At 40.7% G+C, this 24,413-nt stretch overlaps 1 protein-coding gene across 1 annotated transcript in view; it reads right to left on the bottom strand.

Annotated features, from left to right (window-relative positions):
* The window catches only part of LOC134288789 (uncharacterized protein DDB_G0271670-like), a 105,588-nt gene that overhangs the window by 4,917 nt on the left and 76,258 nt on the right, over nucleotides 1–24,413 (bottom strand). Inside the window, exon 3 of the mRNA XM_062854664.1 lies at nucleotides 4,030–4,172. Coding sequence (XP_062710648.1) covers nucleotides 4,030–4,172 — 143 coding nt within the window. The remainder of the gene's footprint in view (nucleotides 1–4,029; nucleotides 4,173–24,413) is intronic.

Here is a 24,413-nt window from a genome sequence, read left to right as displayed (position 1 = left end):
GTGTTTTCGTGGGTTGTCTATATGCACTTAATGTTTCGAAGAATCTTCTAGCCATACCAAGGTGGTAAAATTGATAACTTTATTGAATAAAACAAACCTATTTCAAAACAATGAATTGAAGCTGGCATTGTGCAGAAAACATGGTTTAAGTTCACGACTGTTCAAAACAATACAACCCTAAAAAAATGCAAGCCATATATGAGAACATTCTCCATTTACTATTAGTAATCGTTGTTTTCATCACATTTTAGTTAGTTTTACAATACAGAATGTGTGTGTTGGGACATTACCATTGAAGACACTTTTATGAAATTAATTAGAATTTGTCATGTAGTAAAATATTTCCAATCTTAATTCCAAGCTTAATAATGCCCTCCGCGATTGTAAAATTGCTTTATGAGTTCCAGCGGCATAGGGTCTGGAACCATTTGGGCAGGATCACCTATTTTGGGCACTTGTGTCTATGACTCAGTCAATTTAGAATCGATTGACTTGATTTTTGAGACATGATCAGATACGCATAGTATCTAGCTATGTGCAACAATTCAAGTCAATCGGTTTGGAATTAACTGAGTTATAGCAGCAAGTGCCCAAAAAAGGTGCTCCTGCCTAAATGATCCTAGACCCTATCATATATATAAAAGCCCAGAGTTGTCTGTCCTTCCGTCACGCTTCGAAATGGTTCATTGAAATGTTTCACAATAGCTGTATCACTTTAGAAATAATAAGAAGAACTGTTTTGGAATGATCCGGAACATGAATATTATGAACATTCCAAGAACTTTCTGGAAGTTACTGAAAGCTCCAGAAAATAGAAGAAGAAGGTTCTGGAATTTTCCGGAGTATTGAATTTCTTAAATATTCGAGACCTTCTAGAAGTTTCTGGACGCTCCAGAAAAAAGATGCAATATTATGAAACATCTTCTTCTTCTTGGCATAACGTCCCAATTGGAACAAAGCATGCTTCTCCGCTGCTAATTTTGTTGGAATTACTGAAAGTTCCAGAAAAAAAGAACGTTCTGGAATGTTCTGAATTATCAAACTACTTTAATTTTCGAGAACTTTCCGGAAGTCTCTGGAAGTTCTCTTACCCTCAGTATAATTTTGCTTAATACCCGCGAGTTTACTGCTCGGCTGTATGCGCTTCGCACATTAATTCACGGTGACTGAAATGAAATGAAAAAATCGCAGTTCCTGAGAAGCTTCTAGAAGTTTCTTACCATTTCAGAGATCAGAATCCTGTAACAGTTAAAGGTGTATACTTTGAAGTATACTTTCTGGCGTTTTTCATTTCTGAATACATGATAGTATACCTTCTGGCGCTTCTGATGAGTCCATTGCTGAGTGAAATGTTTCGCATATTTACAATGGCTTCTGAGGAAACTTCTGGAAATTGTTATTCCAGAATGCTCAAGAATCTCTTTGAGGGATGACCATTTTCTAAATCTAAATTAAGGAGATCAAAAACGGCATATGAATCCAGGTGTTGTCTATCTGTCCTCCCGTCAGGCTTAGCAAAGTTTGACTGAAATATTTCACGTATATTTCGGTGAGGCCAGCATGATATGATCTGAGTGTTCGAGATTGAAGTCGAATCGAAATCGAAGAATTGAATTCGAAGAAACTCCTTTTCGATCAGACCGTCAATGAAATTCGGTAGGTTTCTGTTTCAAATATGAAAACATTTTCCTAACTTTCCTGGGCAAAGAGGAAGAAGCAGAAGAGAAGAACAATATTCTAGAACATTGCGTATGACCCGTTGAGATGAAAATACTATTTATACAAATGCTCAAGAGTTTTCCAAACATAATGAAAATTCTCGGCTTGGAATACAAAAAAAAAACAAGAAGAAAAATAAGTTTCTGGAACATCCTAGAATATTCTTTGAAGGAATCAATATGCTTTTCTTCATTATTGGAAGAAATTTTCCTGAACTAAAACAAGGAAAAGAATATATTCTAGGACATATTTCGAAGGAAGGACAGGCGTATTTTAAAACTTTCCATAATAAATTAAATACATATTCGTGAACTTTTCGTTTCGAATTAAAAGAAATTTCTGAAACTTTCCTAAGCGAAGAAGTTGGAGAAGAGGAACGAGAAGGAGATAAAGATACGCATGTTTTTGGAATGTTCTAGAACATTTTCTGATGCAGGAAATTCTAAAAATGTTGTGAATTTTCGATAAATAATGGAATATTTTGAAGCTTTCTGTTTCTAATTCTAAAAAAAATAGGAACATTCCTGTGAGAATCGAAGATTCATGAACATTCTCTAACATTCTTCGTAGGAATCAAACCAATAACATACATGTTAAAGTATTTTTCACAAATCATAGCATATTTAAAAACTTTCTGTTTAAAATTCGGAGAAGTTTTTGGAGCCTTACATTGCAAAGAGATTAAGAAGAAGGAAATTCTAGAACACTTCAGAGGAATAAATATGGTTTCTGAATTAAGTTGTAGATAAGCAAAAAATGCATACCAACATTTTTGAGCCAGCGTCATAATTCTCGGGATTGTGAAAACGTGGCTAGCCACGTCGGGTCAGCTAGTTTGTTAATATAGTGTTAAATACTATCTATCCAGAAGCACTAAGGCGAGTTAATATAATTTATTTAGTCCAAATAGTCCAAATTTGTTTCAATGCAGAGGTCGTTGGAAATATTTTCCGCATCGTTTTTAAATTTTTAAGAACATGGAACTGCTTGATATCCACCAGGTCAAGCAATCTGGAATGGTAACTTAGGTACACACCAAATTATTGAAAAGCATTCTCATCCATATGCGATATATGGATATTTCAATTTGGGCACGACTCGAAATTCGATCAAAACAAAATACTTCCTTGAATTAAGTGGACGAAGTGTATTTTGCCTGAATTGTGTTCCTAATCCATCGCATTAAAAATCGCAGTTTATTGGTATTTAAACATGATTATGAAAGTAACATTTGATGTCAAATGTTACAATAAACTTTGTTCATTTTCATAAGCGACAGAAAAGTTTTTGAAAACTGCAATTAGAACATTAAATTTATTTGGAAAAGTTTTTCCTTAAAACAGTCATGCTGACCTCAATGAATTAATCTAGCTTTCTTCCTGTGGATCCTTTGCAATCATATCCTAAAATTTCTCGTATAGCTTTCCAGAATCATACTTTTTTTTTTCCTCCACTGTTGGGGAATTTAAGCCACTGCGTCCAATAAGCTGAACTTTTGTGGCAGAATCATACTTAGTTAAACCAGATGTTTGAAATACAATTTTCATCTTCTTTAGTCAGAGACTGAAAAATACATTAACACTAGAAAACGGACGTCACATCTAGTGACCTAGTGGAGCACTTGTGAAGAAACGTTTTCTCCTACTGGAGCGGAAATCCATCCAATATTCCGAGGCGTTCGAAGTATCCGAAAGACTGACACTGCACGACATTAACGCATAGAAGTTTTTTAAATGGATATGAATATGGGGGTGCTTTATGGGATTAGATTAAAAAACCTAAAAGATTTTCACTATATAAGTCAGAGTTAAGCCTTCGCGGATATGTATCAATGGAACGGGATGTCGTAATAGGTAGAAATTTTGACTAGTTATTTATCAAAGTTGCTTCTCAGATCTGTGAAAATTTCAGCGGTGCACAAAGCTGCATTTCAAATATATTGTATGTACATTTGAAATGTGTTTATGATGATTTCTTAAACTCTTGTCGAACCTTCAAAAATGAATAAAATTCAAACTCATCTCAAAAAGTTTCTAGCGGTGCTCCAACAGATTTAAAAATGGCATTTTTCTAGATTTTCCATGCGCTTTTATGCCCTACTAATGGGATCTCTGATCACGGCAAAAGTTTTTTTTTGTCGAACAGTGTTAGAAGTAGAAGTAGAAGTAAAACTCGAAGTTGAAGTAGAACTCAAAGTAGAAGTAGAACTCGAACTAGAACTAGAAGTACAAGTAGAAGTAGAACTCGAATAAGAACTAGAGCTAGAACTAGAACTCGAGGTAGAAATAGAAATCGAAGTGTAAGTAGAACTAGAAGTAGAAGTAGAACAAGAAGTAGAAGTAGAACTTGAAGTAGAACTAGAACAAGAAGTTGATCTCGAACTAGAAGTAGAAGAAGAGCTAGAACTAGAATTAGATTTACGACTAAAGCTAGAACAAGAACTAAAACTTGAACTAGAATTCGAAGTAGAAGTAGAAGTATAACTTTAACAAGAACTCGAAGTGGAAGTAGAAGTAGATCTGAAAGTAGAACTTCTAGAACTAGAATTAGAACTCGAAGTAGAAGTAGAACTAGAAGTAGAACTCGAAGTAGAAGAAGAACTCGTAGTAAAAGTAGAACTCGAATTAGAAGTAGAACTAGAACTAGGAGTGGGAGTAGATTTAGAAGTAGAACTAGAACAAGAACTCGAACTAGACCTAGAACTTGAACTAGAATTAGAAGTAGAAGTAGAAGTAAAACTCGAAGTAGAAGTAGAACTCAAAGTAAAAGTAGAACTCGAACTAGAAGTACAAGTAGAAGTAGAACTCGAATAAAAACTAGAGCTAGAACTAGAACTCGAGGTAGAAGTAGAAATTGAAGTGTAAGTAGAACTAGAAGTAGAAGTAGAACAAGAAGTAGAAGTAGAACTAGAAGTAGAATTAGAACTAGAACAAGAAGTTGATCTCGAACTAGGAGTAGAAGAAGAACTAGAATTCAATAATTCAATGCATCTTATACCGCTCTGGTCCCAAGCGTTCCACTACGTATGAAGCCGACCAGTAACCAAACTGAAATATGGGTGGTTGCGAAAGTGAGAATCCCTGGTCTGCAACCGACGACGACGCAGCAGCGTGGAATGGGAGTGAAACTACACCCGTCCAACTGGCCATCAGCTATATTGCCTGTAAGCGGAAGCGCTGCGCTGGCTGCTCGTTCTTGCCATCAAGGACTAGAAGGCTTCTACCTACTTTTGCCGTTTATTGCCAAAGCTGAATGCTGCTGTCCGGTGTCGGTCGGCTTCGGCCCAAGCCCGGGAGCAGCCAAAGTTGAGGCGAAGATGTTCGTAAATAATTTAATTTTCTTTGTTTTTCTTCGTCTTCTTGATCTTCGTTCCGGCCGAGGACCAAAGACGCTGGTGGTTCAAGCTTTTCCCTCCTACTGCTGGCTTTCACTCACAAGCACGACGGAACGAACGGTCGCGCTAGGCTCACTGCAGGAGTCCGTCTTGGCCCGGGGAGTATGATGCAAAAGTTTGTTTCACAATTTTCAATGTTCCTTTTTGCTTTCCTTTTTTTTTGTTGAAACTCTCAAATCCAGACGATCTGATAGATAAGATTTTGTTGATGGTTGCTTTTACGAGCAGACAGAAGACGAACAGTAGCAGAACTGTCTTACGGTCGATGATTCCAGGCAGATTTCAAGGGCAGCCAGCGATGGACGTAGTGAATAATGTAGCATTAAGTGGAGTTATTCCGAGCTCTTCAAAAATCATCTTGAAGATATGGTGTTTGATGTCTTATCCACTCGGTTGTGATATTTATTTGCATAAACACGGTTCATTGTTACGAAACAAACAAAAAGTTAAGTGAATGGACTTCTATTTTTAAAATTCCTTAAATTCGTATTTGTACCTGTATTACTGAAAATTCAAACTTGAAGTTGAAAAATACTTGTTGCCATACTTTAAAAAAAAAAGTTTCAATAGTTCATATTAGGAGCCGATTTAATGCATAAACCTTTGACAAGAAGTGGCGCCTTAAGTCTTACACTTGAATATAAATATCAACATCAACATTCTTGTCGTAAAATAAAACTAAACTGTGTCCAAAATTATCGTTTAGATTTCTCATGAATATACAAAAAAGCAATGACCCGGATAAATTGTCAAATACAGAGGCTAATTATGACACACGATAGTAAATTTTTCCCTCGCAAAAGGCTAAAACCCTTTTCCGAAACGTCGGGTAGAATAAAATAAATCGACTGACATAGTCGTTTCAACGCATTAACATAGAGTTCCAGTCGAATAATCCCAAATCGTGATGGATAAGAAGATGCGACTGAAAACCAATGTAGGTAGAAAAAAATGGATTCACTAGCTAAGCTTTTCATAAAAATACGAAAGAAATAATCAAATATTACCTTGGTGATCGTGACGTTTAAGCAGGAAAATATTTATCGCAGCGCAGGATTTCAGGCGTACAAATTTCTAGCAAGCTTCAAACAACAATGTATTTTTTTTTATTTTGTTCTTGCTCAATTGAGTATTCCAAGGAAGCGGGGAAAATGTGCGAAGATTTGAAGTTTGTGGAACTTCTCATTACCCACGGGAAGGTGATGCTTGAGAAGTTTCAAGCACCTCCTGTGAAGGCCCGAAAAAAAGGATGCTGCCAAAGAAATTTGAGTGCAGATGATTGTGCAGTATGGGGTGGACACGACATTTACATCAAATTTACATCAAATATTCGAAAAATAGCGGTTTTTTCGTGACTTTCTTGCAGAACTGGTCTAGCCGCACAAGTTTTTCATATACCGTAATCCGGGGTAACATTGATCAGAATTTTCGATCTTTCTTGAATAAATCTCTTGTCAAAGCAAATGTTACATGTTTTATATTTTTAAAAGAAGTACTGGCCCTCTGAGTTTGTGTTAAGCTACTCGAAAAAGTATTGTAAAACTTAAAAACATGTTTAAAACGGTTTTTAAATCTAATTTTTGATTGTGTTGATTTGGGGTAACATTGATCATGTCAGTGATCAATGTTCATTTGTGTTGAAAATACCCTTACTTACTAAATTCGGGGTCGCTGATTTCGAATATGTTGTCTAAATTCTTACAAATAATGTACTTTTTAAGTTATTTTAGGATTAAAATCCTCTAAACCACGAATAACGCCTAAAGGTAGGCAATGGCTTAAGGAATTGATAGTCGACTTTTAATAAATCGTAAATTTTACTGAAAAATAGCATTTTCATAAAAGTTTCGTTTATTAAATCCAACTCTAGGATATCATATTGAAGTAATACAGTGATTTCGAACCTCATATTATATCTAGTATTCACGCCAAGCATGAATGTTTGACAGTTTATCTCATTGCGTTACGAAACACAGTTATGGAAAAATCGATTTAATTCAATGTTTATGAAATTCAATTTTCATAAATTGCATGTCATTTAATAGCTAAATGATAGCAGATTACGATATACCATTCCATAGTAGAAACTGATTCAATGTAAAATGCTTGTTTGAAGATTTCATGAGGTGGGTCTAGCCGATCAATGTTACCCCGCTGATCAATGATACCCCGGATTACGGTACCGTATTTTCAGGTTCAGCTTCTAAAATGAGCGGTAGGTGGTTGAATTTAAATATGACGAAATGATATTTTCAGCACTGAAATAAACTATTCTACCCGCTGATATAGCAGACTCCATCCCAAATTTCACTTAAGTCTGATACCCCTTGCATACCTCTACATTTGAGGGTTTTTAGTGACACAATTTATATTTTCGATAATTTTGAAGTAGGTAAATATTTAATTGTTAACATAAGTTCACATAATAGGGTATCAAATAATTGATATTGAGAAGTAACTACTAAGTTCTTCAGAATAAGACATACATGTCCAAATTATATTTTTTACCCCACTCACCAACATGCAATCAAGGATTGCAGAAGGTTAGTGGTTGTACAAATGAAAAGAAGCCTAGCTGCGGAGCGGACCTGGTGTGATGGTTAGAACACATGACTATCACGCCGAGGACCTGGGATCGAATTCCACTCCCGACAAAACTCACAAAATGTGAGTTCTTCCTTCGGAAGGGAAGTAAAGCGTGGGTCCCGAGATGAACTAGCCTAGGGCTAAAAATCTCGTTAATATAGATAAAAAAAAAAAAAAAAAAAAAAAGAAGCCTAGCTCAGTACGCAGTATATATGCATCCAGAAGGTATACAATGTTCTAAACTCTAAATAGGTTGAGCAAGCTCTGAACGAAATCGAGCGAAAACAATGTTATGATGGAAATGAATTCATCCTTGCGATGTCAGAAATATTCATCAACCTTGCTATTTATCGATACGGAAATAGTAAGGCAAACCGGTCGAAACAATGCTGATTATACTACCACGAATTTCGACACTTTTCTGGAAGAAGCTCGAGAGCAAACCATTGTTATGACAGCATTGTCAAATGTGCGACCGCGATATACAAATGGACCACGCCCAGACATATCTGGAGAACTGAAGTTGAGCCACCTGGTGGCTAGAGATGGGAGGAAATAAAACGCGAAATTCTTCGAAGGACCGCCGCACTCACCGATCCTACCGCAATATGTCTTCAAATGCGTGGCATAGTGTCTTCATCATGGGGGATAAACGCCTTGCAGCTCCAATATAAAGTAGAGCAGTTCAGAAAGAATGAGCACGTCAACATGGAAACTTATTTTGGCAGGAGCCAACAACGTTTTATGTAAAAGAATGACAATCACAAATGAAGTTTGCGAGAGATTGGTAGAAGTGGTTCCAGAAATGCAACTCGAAAACACAAAACTGAATCCTTTGTTTTGATGCAGAGAGGCACCGAATGGGCAGCAGCCTGACTTGCACAAGAAAATGGGAGAGGATGGTCTGGGGCAGGAATTTACTCCAAAATTATCGAAAATATAACCTGTGTCACTAAAACCTCTCAAATGCACAGCCATGCAAGAGGACATACGCATTATCGTCACATACAATATGCACCTCAAAATCGTCAATTAACCCATTGCAAGATATTTGAAGGCCTTGTTGCAATAAGAAATGTTCAATAAAGAAGCATTAGGCAGCCAATCATTTAACATTCATCTGGAACGCTTGAAATAGGTGGTGTCTAAAATATATTACCGGTTTCCTACTGTTAACATATTTTGGTTATTTGATAAACGACATGGGGATGCTGTGCGAATGCATACTTGGAGGCGTATTCTGTGGGTCTGGCGATATTTCCTCGATTTCAACAAAAAACGGCATAAGCTACCAAAACAGATGTCTGTTAAGCGAAGACATTTGATTATTTACCAGACAATATTTGTTACCTAATTTAAATTACTTCCATGATTGAACAGTACATACATACATTTATTTGTTCAACATCATTAAGACAAGACATAATCAACAATACTCGGTTTGTGGCTGCCGCTCTCCATCCTCGGTCGCGCCCAATGCTCGCCAGGTCACGCTCCACCTGGTCCGTCCATCGTGCTCTCTGCGCTCCACGCCTTCTTCTGCCAATCGGATCAGTTGCAAACACCAGCTTTGCAGGGTTGTTGTCCGGCATTCTTGCAACATGCCCTGCCCACCGTATCCTTCCGGCTTTGGCCATTTTCTGAATACTGGGTTCGCCGTACAGTGCAGCGAGCTCGTGGTTCGTCCTTCTCCGCCACACACTGTTCTCCTGCACACCGCCAAAGATCGTCCTTAGCACGCGTCGCTCGAAAACTCCGAGCACGGGGGTGCTATGGTGATCTGATTTTGTTGCCGCTTATCATGCGCAACCAGAGCTCACTAATACCAACGTTCACTCAATACAGCAGCGGGAGAAAATAAGGAAAAACGCACTTTGGCGAAAAGACGTGTTGTGTGTCTTTTCACAAACAATTCCCTCTCTCTGTAGAAACTTCACCTAAACATTGACACTCTCAAATTGAAAATTATCAAATATGCCCCTTTTTCATTATCAACACTTCTATGAGATCTGATGTGATGTAAGCGTTTTGCACCAATATCCCTCGTTAAAAGGTAAACATTCAAATTTCATGATTGTTTTGGTGAATATTTTGGCTGGAGCATAAATTTATGCTCCACGTAAGGAGGCACAATCTAACCTGTCAAACTCCATAGTGAAAAAATAGGATGCCGTCCCCTTGACTCCGAGTGCTTGCAGGTCCATGTCTCGTGCCCGTAGAGGACTACCGATCTTATTATCGTTTTGTACATGGTGCATTTGGTGCGTGGGTGAATCTTTTCCGACCGCAGTTTCTTCTGGAGCCCGTAGTAGGCCCGACTTCCGCTGATGATGCGCCTCCAAATTTCACGGCTCACGTTGTTGTCAGCCGTCAGTGAGGATTCGAGGTAGATGAATTCCTCCACCACCTCAAAAGTATCCCCGTCTATCGTAACATTACTACCCAGACGGATCCTGTCGTGTTCTGTTCCGCCTACCAGCATGTACTTTGGGCTATGGCTTATTTTTCAAAAGTTGTTGAAATCTGGAATTCGTAAGCTCTTTTGGATTTAAATGACACAAAAAGAAAAACCACTGAGTTTAAGCCAAAAATATTGAGACTTAGGGGTCGCGCAATCGCTTCATAGTTGAATTTTCTAGTAATAAAAAGGTGTTTCTACTTCAAGTGCCATAACTTACTTAATTTCCAACCGATTTTCAATCTTTTTTTTATGAATTTCTCACAAATTAAATTTCGAATAAACTCGTAGATTATCATTTTTTTTCCAAAGTCAAGCAAAATATGAATTTTTGAAGGTTTTTTTTCCTTCTTTTTACAAAAATATTCAACTTTAGAGTCCTATAACTTTTTAACCGTTTGTCCAATATTAAATTTTTTAGCTTGCTTTTGTAGATATTTTTGTTGCCTATCTTTGTCTTAAACAAACTTTTCATCAAAGTAGTCATTTTTATGATACTTTTTGCCAAAAACTGCCAAAACATGCCTTAAAACTTGATTTTTTTTTTTATGCAAAATTGGAGTTTTTGACGATTATTTGCAATTTTTTACTCCAAACCAGATACTCAACATCATATTTAGGGATATGGAACACATTGGAGGATTTTTTATTCAAATTTTTTCCTCGCATTTCGAACATGAAAATATTTTTTGATTCATAACACTTCAGAAACTGAAGTTTAAGGCTTCCATATGATTATTGAGCATAATTTTTTCACTTTAAGCCAAAAACAACTATTAAATTTTTACCAAAATTCTGATTTTTCCAATAAAATACGTGTTTCTGAACAGTTTTTGGTATTTATCTATTTTGAAACGTTTTTTTTTAAGGTACAGTTTATTCACAGCATTCTTAGGCAACAAAAATATCTACGAAAGCAAGCTAAAAAAATTCAACTTGGTCAAACGGTTAAACAGTTATAGTACTCTAAAGTTAAAAAAAATTGTAAAAGAAGAAAAAAATGAATTAAATCTTCAAAAACTCATATTTTGCGTGACATGGAAAAAAAATGATGTTCTACGAGTTTATTCGAAATTTAATTTATGAGAAATTAATAAAAAAAACCCAGAATAATCCACCTAGTGGTGATAGTGCCTTTCTCGTCGAACATGTACTCATGATCTTTCCTTGGTTGGGATACGACTGGGATAATTTAGATTCACAATGTTGGCTTCAGCCTTTTGGGGGAATCGGAAACACTAGTTAATGATTTTTTCCGACGTTTCGGTCCGTATGGGGACTTTTCAAGAGTTCAATCGGTCAAGGTTTCCTGGTCAAGATGGCCTTGATTAACTTTAAAATGTCACACGGAAGTTTTGGTATTTATTAAGTCCGTTCGGTTTGAAACCGTCGTGATGCGGACAATCTCCTACCTATCGGGCGGTCTAGAATTCGGTCCCTGTTTTTGGAATCTTCGAATATTGCTTTGTTTAGCTAGTTTCTGTGCATGGGCCATCATTCCGAAGCATGCTATTTCCGTCGACGTAATGCGAACTGAGAATACCTTATTTAGAAAAGCAATAATTTTAATAAAATTGGGAAACTTAATAATTGAACATATTCCGACGTTACGTTAAACGTAAGACAGAGCTGAAAAATATCAGAGTTTTCAGTTGACTGCTTGAGCACCTTCACTATCACTGAAGACCGATCAACATCAAGACGATTATTACAAGCTAGTATATAACGTCTTTCACAATCACAGATGACTTTACGGTGTTTGACATAGTTTTTTCTTCACACTTTAGGCTATATTTTATTATCATAGGTTTCAAAATTCATGTAAAATTTGACAAAAAATGCAAGCAAGTGAAATTTTCCATCTAAATCCCATAAAAAAATTCCCAGTAGTTTTAGACGCAAAAGAGGATTGAAAAAGCTTTGATGCGATAATTTTCATTTTCTCATATAACGTTGACCTATCCTACTGTATATTTTTACACCTCAGTGATTTGATGAGATGGCTTTAGTACAGAAAAAAAAGACATATCATTTGTAACATATTGCTATTATATTCATCGTTACAAAAAAATAATCGCCAAATGCTAATCAGGTTGCGTTTCACAAGCCGCTGCTGGCTTGATGTTGGTAGTGAGTAGACGTCAAACGAGCAAAAACGATTAATATTTGATTCAACCGTTGAAAACAAGGACGATGGAGAGCAGTCCTGCAAAATATCAGTGTCAGGGTGAAAACACTCAAATACAGAAAATTGAATGGAAATTTAGCCCGGTCAGCTCTCGCTTTCAGCACGCTGCATGTGAGTGTGAGTACCTATTTCATTTCGCTCCCGTGTTGCTAATCGGAAAGCAACATTGACAGGAAAAACAAAACGAAGAAAATGAAAAAAGCAAAATATCGCTATCATAAAGGCCTGTCGAAAAATTGCAGCATTGCTACTCACTCTCCAATGGAGAGTGAGTAGAGTAAGACGTCTGTATGTATGTGGCCTTAGTTCAGTCATGATTTTGTTCTCTTACACATATTTATCGCTTGCATTGACTTTGTTCATTTTTGTAGTTCCTGCGAAGCACCCTAGGAAGCACCCAATGCTGGTTTTGCATCACTATCGGTAGCCTCTAATGTGGTCTGAGCCTATTTTCTTGCTAATCGTTCCTCATGGTTTACAAAAGACCGCGGTTTGATGTGTCGCATGCTTCCGGCTGGACACCCTAGATCGGTCCCGGAACACTATCGGTAGCCTTTATAAAGATCTTCGTTGTGGTCTGAGCCTATTTTCTGGCTAATCGTTCATCACGTTATTCAAAAAGTCGCTGTTTAATGTGCCGCAGGTATGGGTTTTGATCTCTACTTACTACATTTGACCACTTCCAGCGGGACACCCGGAACCGGCTCCGGAACTCTATCGGTTGTTCCAAATATGAGCTGAAACTATTTTCTTTTATTAATCGTTTATCAGGTTGCCTGAAGAGCTTGCGATTTGATGCGTCGCATGTAAGGTTTTGGTTAACTTTTGTACTTGACTACTTCCGGCGTGACATCTGGAACCGGTTCTGAAACACTATCGGTTCCTATATGGTCTGAGAATGTTTTCCTGCCTACTGTTCATCAAGCTATCGAAAAAGCCGCTGTTTGATGTATCGCATGCATGGGTTTGGTTTACTTTCATATTTGGCCACTTCCGGCGGAACACCCAGAACCGGTTCCGGCATACTACCGGTTCAGATATTATCTGAGGATGTTTTCCTGCCTACTGTTTATCAGGTTATCGAAAAATCCGGTGTTTGATGTGTCGCATGTATGGGTTTGGTTCACTTTCATATTTGGCCACTTCCGGCGGGTCACCCGGAACCGGTTCCGGAACACTACCGGTTCAGATATGGTCCGAGACTATTTTCCTGTTTACCGTTCATCATGTTTTCGAAAGTGCCGCAGTTTGATGTGTCGCATGATTGGGTTTGTATCGTTTTCATATCTGGCCCCTTCCTGGGGTACCGATCCGGAACACCTAAATGGCCGTAACTCCGGAATGGCTGGACCGATTCGAACCATTTTCAATAGGAAACAATGGGACCAGATTCCGCGTCGAATGAACCGTTGGTCATTAAAATCGGTTGAGGTTTACTGCCAAAAAGTGATGTGAGTTTTTTTTGTACACACACATACACACACACATACATACATACACACACACAGACATCACCTCAATTCGTCGAGCTGAGTTGATTGGTATATGTGACTCGACCCTCCGGGCTTTCTATCAAAAAGTCATTTTTGGAGTGAACATATAGCCTTTCCAGTACACTTAGTGTACGAGAAAGGCAAAAAGATTTAAAATCGGTTGAAAATTGAGAAAGTTATGGCACTTGAAGTGAAAACACCTTTTTATTACTCGAAAATTCAACTTTGAAGAGTTTACGAATTCCAGGTTTCAACAACTTTTGAAAAATAAGCCTAATGTACTTTGTTTTTGAGGCATTCACCACCAGTCCGACCTTTGCTGCTTCGCGTTTCAGGCGGGTGTACAGCTCTGCCACCGTTCCAAATGTTCTGGCAATAATGTCCATGTCGTCCACAAAGCACACAAATTGTCCGGATTTTGTGAAAATCGTTCCCCGGCTGTTGAGTCCGGCTCATCGCATCACATCTTCCAGAGCAGGGGTTTCCAACCTTTTTGAGGTGGCGACCCCCAAAACATCCGCGGCCCAATGAAAATTTTTAGAAAAAAACCCTAATTAATCCACCTAGCGGTGATGGCGCCTTTCTCGTGCCTTCGAAAACACATTTCAACACAACTCAAGTGACATGTTGATGGATATTGCACATTCATACATTTAACAGAAATCCATTTCATGGCATCAGAGACCATATCGTTTATCTGGTTTTTGATTCTTGAGCCGCCGTTTAGGATTAAAGTCCGGCAGCTTGGAAATTCTGGTCGCTATTTTTGGACTCCAGACTTCTTCCCCATACAAGATACACCCATATTGTACGGTTTTAGAGCCCAAAACTCTATTAAACAGAAATCATTTTAAGTTTTGAACTGCCATCTTGGATTGTAGACCACCTTCTTGGATACTCTGTTTGTCATTTTTGGAGTAAAGATTTCTTCCCCACCATTGCATGGTTTCAAGTCCTAAAACTCAATTAAACAGTCACCATCTTGAGTTTTGAGACGCGATCTCTGGTATTTTGGTCGCCATCATATTTTAATCGTCATTTTTGGACTTCCCACATCTTTCCAATACCAAATATTGCATGGTTTGAAAGCCTGAAATTCCTTTAAACAGCCGCCATCTTCAATATTAGGATGCCATCTTGAATTTTGGACCGATATCGTGGAATTTCAGGTCTCCAGTTTTCATTTTCGCATAAAATTCGTAAACCATGCTAAAGGTTACAAAAATCGCCGCAGTTTGATAAGTCGCATAATGGGGCTTGGTTCAGTTTTATATACGGCCAGTTCCACCGGTGCTGGTCTGAATCACTGAAATGGTCATAACTCCGGAACGCCTCGACCTATCCGTACCATTTTTAATAGCAATACACAAAAGACTGGATCAACAAAGTCGATTTTTTGGAACACAGCTTTTTCGATTCCTTTTGGCGTCCAAAACAACAGTGCTAAATTTGGGAGCGATTGGTTGCGTTCCCGTATTCTGCATTGCGATTGAAATTTGTATGGAGTTTAGTATGGAAAAACGTGTTTTTTTTGCATTTTTCTCCTAAATTGAATTTTTTTGTCTAAAACGATCCAACTGATGACGTTGAAGTATAGCCTAGCCTACATGCTGAAAACTTTGCCGAGGATCGCAAAATAATCCGACACTTGTGAAAAAAGTTATAACGTGCAGATTGCCCAGTGGTGCTTAACATTTAACATGTAAAGGAATAACATCAATAAAATCTCAACTTTTGGCCTAAGTTACCAAAAAAATAACTTTTTTCACAAGCGTCGGATCACTTTGCGGTCTTCGACGAAGTTTTTCGGCATATTCTAGGCTATACTTTAACGTCATTAGTTACATGGTGTTAGACAAAAGAATTCAAATTGAGAATAAAATGCAAAAAAGTACGTTTTTCCATACTAAATTCCATACAAATTTCAATCGCAATGCGGATTACGGGGACGCAACCAATCGCTTCCAAATTTTGCACAGTTGCTTTGGACGCTAATACAGATTGAAAAAGCAACGCTTTTTCAGCTCCATACAATGTTGACCCACTCAAATTCACACATACAGACATCATCTCAATTCGTCGAACTGAGTTGATTGGTATATGTGGCTCGACTTAGTGTTCTTAGAGCACTTTAATTGAAGGGCTTTCTTCGCCCGCCATTGCATGAATTTGTACATTGCGTGGCAAGTACAATGGTACATTATGCCCAGGGAGTCGAGAAAATTTTCCCGACCGGAACGGGAATCGAACCCGCCGTCTCCGGATTGGCGATCCATAGCCTTATCCATTAGCCTAACTGGAGACCCCTCTATCACTCCTTAAAAAGTTTGCATCCACCCATCGGGACCCCGCAGAACCGGTTCCGGAACACTACCGGTTCAGATATGGTTTGATACTGTTTTCCTGCTAACCGTTCATAAGGTTACCGAAAATGCCGCTGTTTGATGTGTCGCATGAATGAGTTATGTTCAATTTTGGCCTCTAATATTTGGCCACTTCCAGCGGGACACCCAGAACCAGTTCCGGAACACTACCAGTTCAGATATGGTCTGATACTATTTTCCTGCTAGCCTTTCATCAGGTTATTGAAAATATCGCTGTTTGATGTGTCGCATACATGGGTTTGGTTCTCTTTTATATTTGGCAACTTCCAGCGGGACATCCGCAACCGGTTCTGGAACACTCCCGGTTCTGATATGGTCTGAGACTATTTTCCTGCTAAGGTAATCGAAAATGCCACTGTTTGATGTGTCGCATGAATGAGCTATGTTAAATTGTATATTTGGCCACTTCAGGCGGAACTCCCAGAACCGGTTCCGGAGCACTACCGGTTCAGATATGGTCTGAGACTGTTTTCATGCTAGCCGTTCATCAGGTTATTGAAAATGCCGCTGTTTGATGTGTCGCATGCATGAGTTTGGTTATCTTTTATATTTGGCCACTTCCAACGGGACATCCGGAATTGGTTCCGGAACACTCCCGGTTCTGATATGGTCTGAAACTATTTTCCTGCTTACCGTTCATCAGGTTACTGAAAACGCCGCTGTTTGATGTGTCGCATGAATGAGTTATGTTCAATTTTCTCTCTCTCTTCTTGGCGTAACGTCCTTATTGGGACAAAGCCTGCTTCTCAGCTTAGTGTTCTATGAGTACTTCCACAGTTATTAAGCTTCCTCTGCCAATGACCATTCAGCATGCGTATATCGTGTGGCAGGCACGAAGATACTCTATGCCCAAGGAAGTCAAGGAAATTTCCTTTACGAAAAGATCCTGGACAGACCGGGAATCGAACCCGTCACCCTCAGCATGGTCATGCTGAATACCCGTGCGTTTACCGCCTCGGCTATATGGGCCCTGTTCAATTTTATATTTGGCCAATTCCGACGGGGCACCAAGAACCTGTTTCGGAACACTACCGGTTCAGATATGGTCTGAAACTATTTTCCTGCTTACCGTTCATCAGGTAATCGAAAATGCCGCTGTTTGATGTGTCGCATGCATGGGTTTGGTTATCTTTGATATTTGGCCACTTCCGGCGGGACATCCGGAACCGGTTCCGGAACATTCCTGGTTCAGATATGGTCTGAGACTATTTTCCTGCTTAGGTAATCGAAAATGCCGCTGTTTGATGTGTCGCATGAATGAGTTATGTTAAATTTTATATTTGGCCACTTCAGGCGAAACACCCAGAACCGGTTCCGGAACACTACCGATTCAGATATGGTCTGAGACTGTTTTCATGCTAACCGTTCATCAGGTTACCGAAAACGCCGTAGTTTGACGTGTCGCATGCATGAGTTTGGTTATCTTTTATATTTGGCCACTTCCGGCGGGACATCCGGAACCGGTTCTGGAACACTACCGGTTCAGATATGGTCTGAAACTATTTTCCTGCTAACCGTTCATCAGGTTATTGAAAACGCCGCTGTTTGATGTGTCGCATGAATGAGTTATGTTTAATTTTATATTTGGCCCATTCCGGCGGGGCACCAAGAACCGGTTCCGGAACACTACCGGTTCAGATATGGTCTGAAACTATTTTCCTGCTAATCGTTCATCAGATAATCGAAAATGCCGCTGTTTGATGTGTCGCATGAATTAGTTATGTTAAATTTTATATTTGTCCACTTCAGGCGGAACACCCAGAACCGGTTCCGGAACACTACCGGTTCAGATATGGTCTGAGACTGTTTTCATGCTAATAGTTCATCAGGATATTGAAAATGCCGCTGTTTGATGTGTCGCATGCATGGGTGTGGTTCTCTTTTATATTTGGCCACTTCCGGCGGGGCATCCGGAACCGGTTCCGGAACACTACCGGTTCTGATATGATCTGAGACTATTTTCCTGCTAACCGTTCATCAGATGATCGAAAATCCCGTGGTTTGATATGTCGAATGCTTGGGTTTGCTGCATTTTCATGTCTGGCCCCTTCCAGGGGTACCGGTCCGGAACACCTAAATGGCCATAACTCCGGAACGGCTGGACCGATCTGAACCTTTTTCAATAGGAAACAATGGGACTGTATGCCGCGTCGAATGAACCGTCGGTCATTAAAATCGGTTGAGGTTTACTGCCAAAAAGTGATGTGAGTTTTTTGTACACACACATACACACATACACACACACGCACACACACACACACATACACACATACACACATACACACACACAGACATCACCTCAATTCGTCGAGCTGAGTCGATTGGTATATGTGACTCGACCCTCCGGGCCTTCTATCAAAATGTCATTTTTGGAGTGAACATATAGCCTTTCCAGTACACTTGGTGTACGAGAAAGGCAAAAATATGAATTATATGAACGAAACCGAGTTTTTTGGGTACAGTGAGTAGCTATAAATTTATTATGGGAGGGGTTTTCAACGATCAATGACACTCACATTTCGTAAAAATAATGTCATCAACATTCAATTTGAATCATAGCTGAAAAATAGCGGCGCAGCCGACAATTTTTTCTTCTGAAGGTGTTTTATACTGAAAATTTGTTCCACAAATTGTGGCTTTTGGGGGTGGCGGTATACAAAATTAAAAATTGATATAATTTGCACAAAATAGAATACAAATTTAACATTTTTGTTGGTAACTTCGCGGCCCCCCTAGACTGGCTTCACGGCCCCCCAGGGGGCCGCGGACCACCGGTTGGGAACCCGTGTTCCAGAGCGATGTTGAAGAGTAGGCATGAGAGTCCATCACCTTGTCTCAGTCCCCGGTGAGATTCGAATGAACTGGATTGCTCACCCGAAACCCTTGCGCAGTTTTGCACACCGTCCATCGTTGCTTTAATCAGTCTAGTCAGCTTCCCAGGAAATCCGTTTTCGTCCATGATTCTCCATAGCTCTGCGCGGTCGATACTGTCGTATGCCGCTTTGAAGTCGATGAACAGGTGATGCGTTGGGACCTGGTATTCACGGCATTTCTGGAGGATTTTCCGAACGGTAAAGATCTGGTCCATTGTCGACCGGCCGTCGATAAAGCTGGCTGGATAACTTACCACGAACTCATTCGTTTTAGGTAACAGACGACGAGCTGGGATAGCACTTTGTAGGCAGCATTCAGAACAGTGATCGCCCTGAAGTTCTAACATTCCAAATGGTCGCCTTTCTTGTGAATGGAGCAGATTACCCCTTCCTTCCACTCCTTCGGTAGCTGTTCGGTTTACCAGATCCTGACTATCAACCAGTGCAGACAGGTGGCCAACTTTTCTGGGCCCATCTTGATGAGTTCAGCTGCGGTACCATCCTTACCAGCTGCTTTGTTGGTTTTGAGCTGGTGAATGGCATCCTTAACTTCCCTCAGCGTGGCAGTTGATTCATTTCCGTCCTCCGCTGCACTGGCGTCGTCGTTTTTTTTCGTTGCCGGGAGCCTAAATTCTCCACGCCGTTCAGGTGCTGATCGAAGTGCTGCTTCCACCTTTCGATCACCTCACGTCCGTCCGTCAAGAGGCCTCCGTCTTTACCCCTGCATATTTAGGCTCGCGGCACAAAGCCGTTGCGGGATGCGTTGAGCTTCTGATAGAACTTCCGTGTTTCTTGGGAACGGCACAGCAGTTCCATTTCTTCCCACTCCGCTTCTTCCAGACGGCGTTTTTTTCTCCCGAAAGAGGCGGGTCTGCTGTCTCCGCTTCTGTTTGTAACGTTCCACGTTCTGTCCGGTCCCTTGCTGCAGCATTACTGCCCTCGCTGCGTTCGTCTCCTCTAAAACCGTTCTGCACTCTTCGTCGAACCATTCGTTCCGTCGATTCCGTTCCTCGTACCCGATGGTGCTCTCGGCTGCGTCGTTGATGGCTGCTTTCATTGTACTCCAGCAGTCCTCTAGAGGGGCCTCATCGAGCTCGCTCTCGTCTGGCAACGCGGCCTCGAGATTCTGCGCGTATGCTGAGGCGACATCCGGTTGCTTCAGTCGCTCTAGGTTGTACCGTGGCGGTCGCCGGTACCGTACATTGTAGATGACGGAGAGTTTTGGGCGCAGCTTGACCATCACCAGATAGTGGTCGGAGTCGATGTTGGCGCCACGATATGTCCTGACGTCGATAATATCGGAGAAGTGCCGCCCGTCAATCAGAACGTGGTCGACTTGAGATTCGGTCTGCTGTAGTGATCTTCAAGTGTAACGATAAGGGAGGCTGTGTTGGAAAAAGGTGCTACGTATGGCCATATTTTTGGAGGCGGCGAAATCAATGAGTCGTAGACCGTTTTCGTTCGTCTGCTGGTGGGCGCTAAACTTACCAAACGTCGGTCTGAATTCCTCCTCCTGGCCTACCTGAGCGTTCAAATCTCCTATGATGAGATTGATGTCGTGATTCGGGCAGCGAACGTACTCGCGTTCGAGCTGCGCGTAAAATGCGTCCTTGTCATCATCAGTACTTCCGGAGTGTGGGCTGTGCACGTTTATTATCCTGAAGTTGTAGAATCGGCCCTTGACCCTCAACCTGCACATTCTTTCGTCGATCCGCCACCAACCGATCACGCGCCTCTGCATATCACCCATCACGATGAAAGCTGTTCCCAGCTCGCGTGTGTTGCCGCAGCTCTGATAGATGGTATGATTACCGTTAAACGATGATAACCTTTCAACATACCTCCTGCAGCGCTACGATGCTGAACCCGCGGTCCTTTAGTAGATCGGCGAGTATGCGGGTGCTTGAGAGATCGGCAGTTCCACGTACCGATTTTGCAATCGCAAGTCCTTTTTATTTGCTGGGGTCGTTGCCGTTGGTCTCGGTTCGTATTATTCTGTTGCTGATTTTCCGTTACAATGGTTTTTTACGGCTGGCTCGTAGGGCCTGTCACCAACCCCCTACTTTCCGGAGGACCATAGTGCACAGTTGAGCTTAGAGACCTTCCCTGGCACTCGGACGTAGATCAGCCGCCCCTAACATGGGGATCAGACGCTGTTGTGAGCCGCTTCTCCTGGAGAACAGACGCTCAGGTTTGCCGAAGCAAACCCCCCCCCCCCCTTCCCTGTCAGCCTATGACCAAACTTCCCACCGGGATTGGTTACCCGATCTTCCCTAAGGTTGCCCATAGTTTCCGGCCGGTACCACGAGGAGGTAGGGATAGGAGTTGCTGGGCAGAGGCTAGTGGATCACAATGGGATCTGAATTGCGCAGCATACCCAGCCTTTACCGTGCCTAATTCAGCTGAGAAAAATTCCTCCAGAACTTTTAAAGGGACTCTCCCATAATACAGAGGATTCCTCTAAAATTCTGTGAGAGATTCCTTCAAAATGCTGAAAATTATCACACCAGCATCCTGACAAACCTTATTCCAGAAAAGAGAGAAAGGCTCTTCCAATAGGAATTCTAACTGAATTCTGGGAGAGATTACTCCAGTTTTCTGAGATGGATTCTCTCAGAATCTTTAGAGAAATTGTACCAGAATCATGAGGGATTTCATCAGATTCCCGAGATGGATTCTCCCTGAGTCCTGTAATAGATTGTATCAGAATCCTGAGAGAAGTTTTTCCTCGGGATTCTCCCAGAATGCTTAGACGGATATCCCCAGAACTCCCAGGCGGATTCTCTTAGAATCCTAAGAGAAATTCTCCTGTAGTATAGAAAGATATCCCGTTAGAATCCTGAGATTGCCCCAGAACCCTGGAAGGGATCCTAAGCGGGGATCTTCCACATTATTGAGGAAAATTTTCAGGATTCTATGAGGAGATTTTGAAAAAAAAATATTGCGACCCAGAATAATGAGAAGGATGCGCTAGAACCCTGAAAGAGACTCTCTAGATCATAAGAAGAATTTCTCCAGAATCCTGAGAAGGATTTACTTAGACTACTGGGAAGAATTTCCCAGGGAACCTGATATATACAGGTATACCTCGATTTAGTGGACCCTAGGTTACATAAACCCTCAATTTTATGTATATTTTTTAATGGTAAAATTCTACAGTCCTCCTCTCCTCTTCTTGGCGTAACGTCCTCACTGGGACAAAGCCTGCTTCTCAGCATAGTGTTCTATGAGCACTTTCACAGTTATTAACTGAGAGCTTCCTCTGCCAATGACCATTTTGCATGTGTATATCGTGTGGCAGGCACGAAGATACTCTATGCCCAAGGAAGTCAAGGAAATTCTACAGTGCATTTCGGAAAAAAAGAAATTTAATATTTTTGGATCGAAAGAAAAATCGAATGTAAAAAATCGATTCTGTCGATTTCGTGGGGGTTCAACATCGATTCAAAAAATCGATTAATCGGAACAAAAACGTCGATGTTGTGAATAACGATTCAAAATTGTCCAACGCTCATTCTAGAATCTTCATTTTGTAATAACGAATCGCTCAAAATAAAAAGAAGCCTCGTCAAACAATTAAAGATTAGCCACATATCCTTCGAAGCTCCAGCAAGTCCCTACAACTGACCAAACCAATCTTCTGTTTAACTAAGTGCCGCAAATGTCATGAAAATTGGATCAAAAAACTCCCCAAAGCTCAACACACGCTTCTTGCAACACGTGCACGTGCCTTCTCATATTTAACTTCATAAAAAAAATCCATTGGATGAATTGTGTCTCAATTGCCATCATGCTCGCCGGCCGGATCTCGAAGAACAACGAGAGGAGAATTACATTCCAAACCCACTTTCCGAAAACTGGCTCTGACAGAATCGCATGATTGACTACACCGACCAGACCCAAACCAACCCCCACTCACTCAGTGGAAATGTCTGGCAAGAGAAAAGAATCGTAAATTGAGCGCTGAAAGACGATCAAAAGTGACAGCGAGCCAGTCCGCTGCGCTGTGTTCTTTTCCGAATAGGTATTCCTATCCAACGCCTCTGTCTTTTAAGGTTGCTGCTTGAGATGAGAGGCTTCATCGGAAACATCTTGTTCTCTGTGCGGGGATGGGATTGCGGGACCGCTTGGTTAGCATTATGCGATGGAATCAATTTTCCGACCGAAGCATTGGAAAACCTAATCGGGAAATCATCTGTCAATCGGATTGGGAAGCGGCCTTTCCGAAACGGATTCCGATGGATGCGCTCTTCTATGGTAAATAGGGTGGTGCGCTGCTGTCGCTGTTGGGAACTATTTTTGACTTGTTGGACGTTTTCCTTTGATGTGGGATATGCTGTGAATGTTGGGTGTTCGTGCGGAATAATACAATTCGGCAGGCGTGGTTGGAAACGTTATTATGCTGGATGAATGACGCTATTGTACCATTTGATATTTTTTTTTTAATTTTTGCAATTGCTCTTATATCAGCTTCGAGCTGATATTTTGGTATTGGTGATGGAAAGAATTACCATAGAAAGCTTGGATGGAGCTGCTGTAGAAATTGCTGAAGGGGTCCTCACATGAGGTTTCTAGTGGATTTCTAAGAAGCAAATTGTGAACTCCTGGAAAATTCTTTCTGGAGTTCCTTTAGGGAATATCTCCAGGAGTTCCTTTAAGTGATTTTTCTTGGAGAATCTAAAGGTGTTCTTCCTGGGGAGTACTTCTAGCTTCGTTCAAGAGATTTCGCCAGGTTTTTCGTCTATCTAGGCATACCTCTGGGAATTTCTCTAGAATTTCCATCTAGGGATTTTTTAAATGCTCCTTCAAGAGATTTTTCCAGGAGTTCCCTGTGAGGTTCTTGCAGGTATTTCTCTAGGGATACCTCCAGGAGTTTCCTCTGAGGATTCCTCCAGAAGTGCCCTCTGGAGATTCCTCCAGGAATTCGCTCTAGGAATTCATCCAAAGGCTCCCTTTGGAGATTCCTTTATGAGTTCCCTCTTGGGATATCTGCAGGAGCTTCCACAGAGGAATCATCTAGGGACACCTGCAAATGTTATTTCAGAAGTTCTTTCTGGAGATTCCTCCAGGATTTCTATCTAGGTAATCTTTCAGAAGTTTTGAAGACTCCTCCAGAAATACCAGTGTTTTTTTTTCAAGATATGGGATTCCCGCTGGAATTCCCTTTGCAGATTTTGGAGCCGAACATTTCTCCTGTAGTTCCTTTCGGGTATTTCCTAGGTGTTCCTGCTGGATTCCCCTGAAGATCAAAGAATTCATTCAACTCATTCCATCAGAATTCTCCAAGGATAGGCACTCTTTCACATTGTAATTCAGAA

Source organism: Aedes albopictus, chromosome 2, assembly GCF_035046485.1.
Source record: "Aedes albopictus strain Foshan chromosome 2, AalbF5, whole genome shotgun sequence".
Taxonomy (NCBI): domain Eukaryota; kingdom Metazoa; phylum Arthropoda; class Insecta; order Diptera; family Culicidae; genus Aedes; species Aedes albopictus.
Note: the sequence above shows the minus strand (reverse complement) of the source record. Positions and strands in the feature narration are given on the sequence as shown.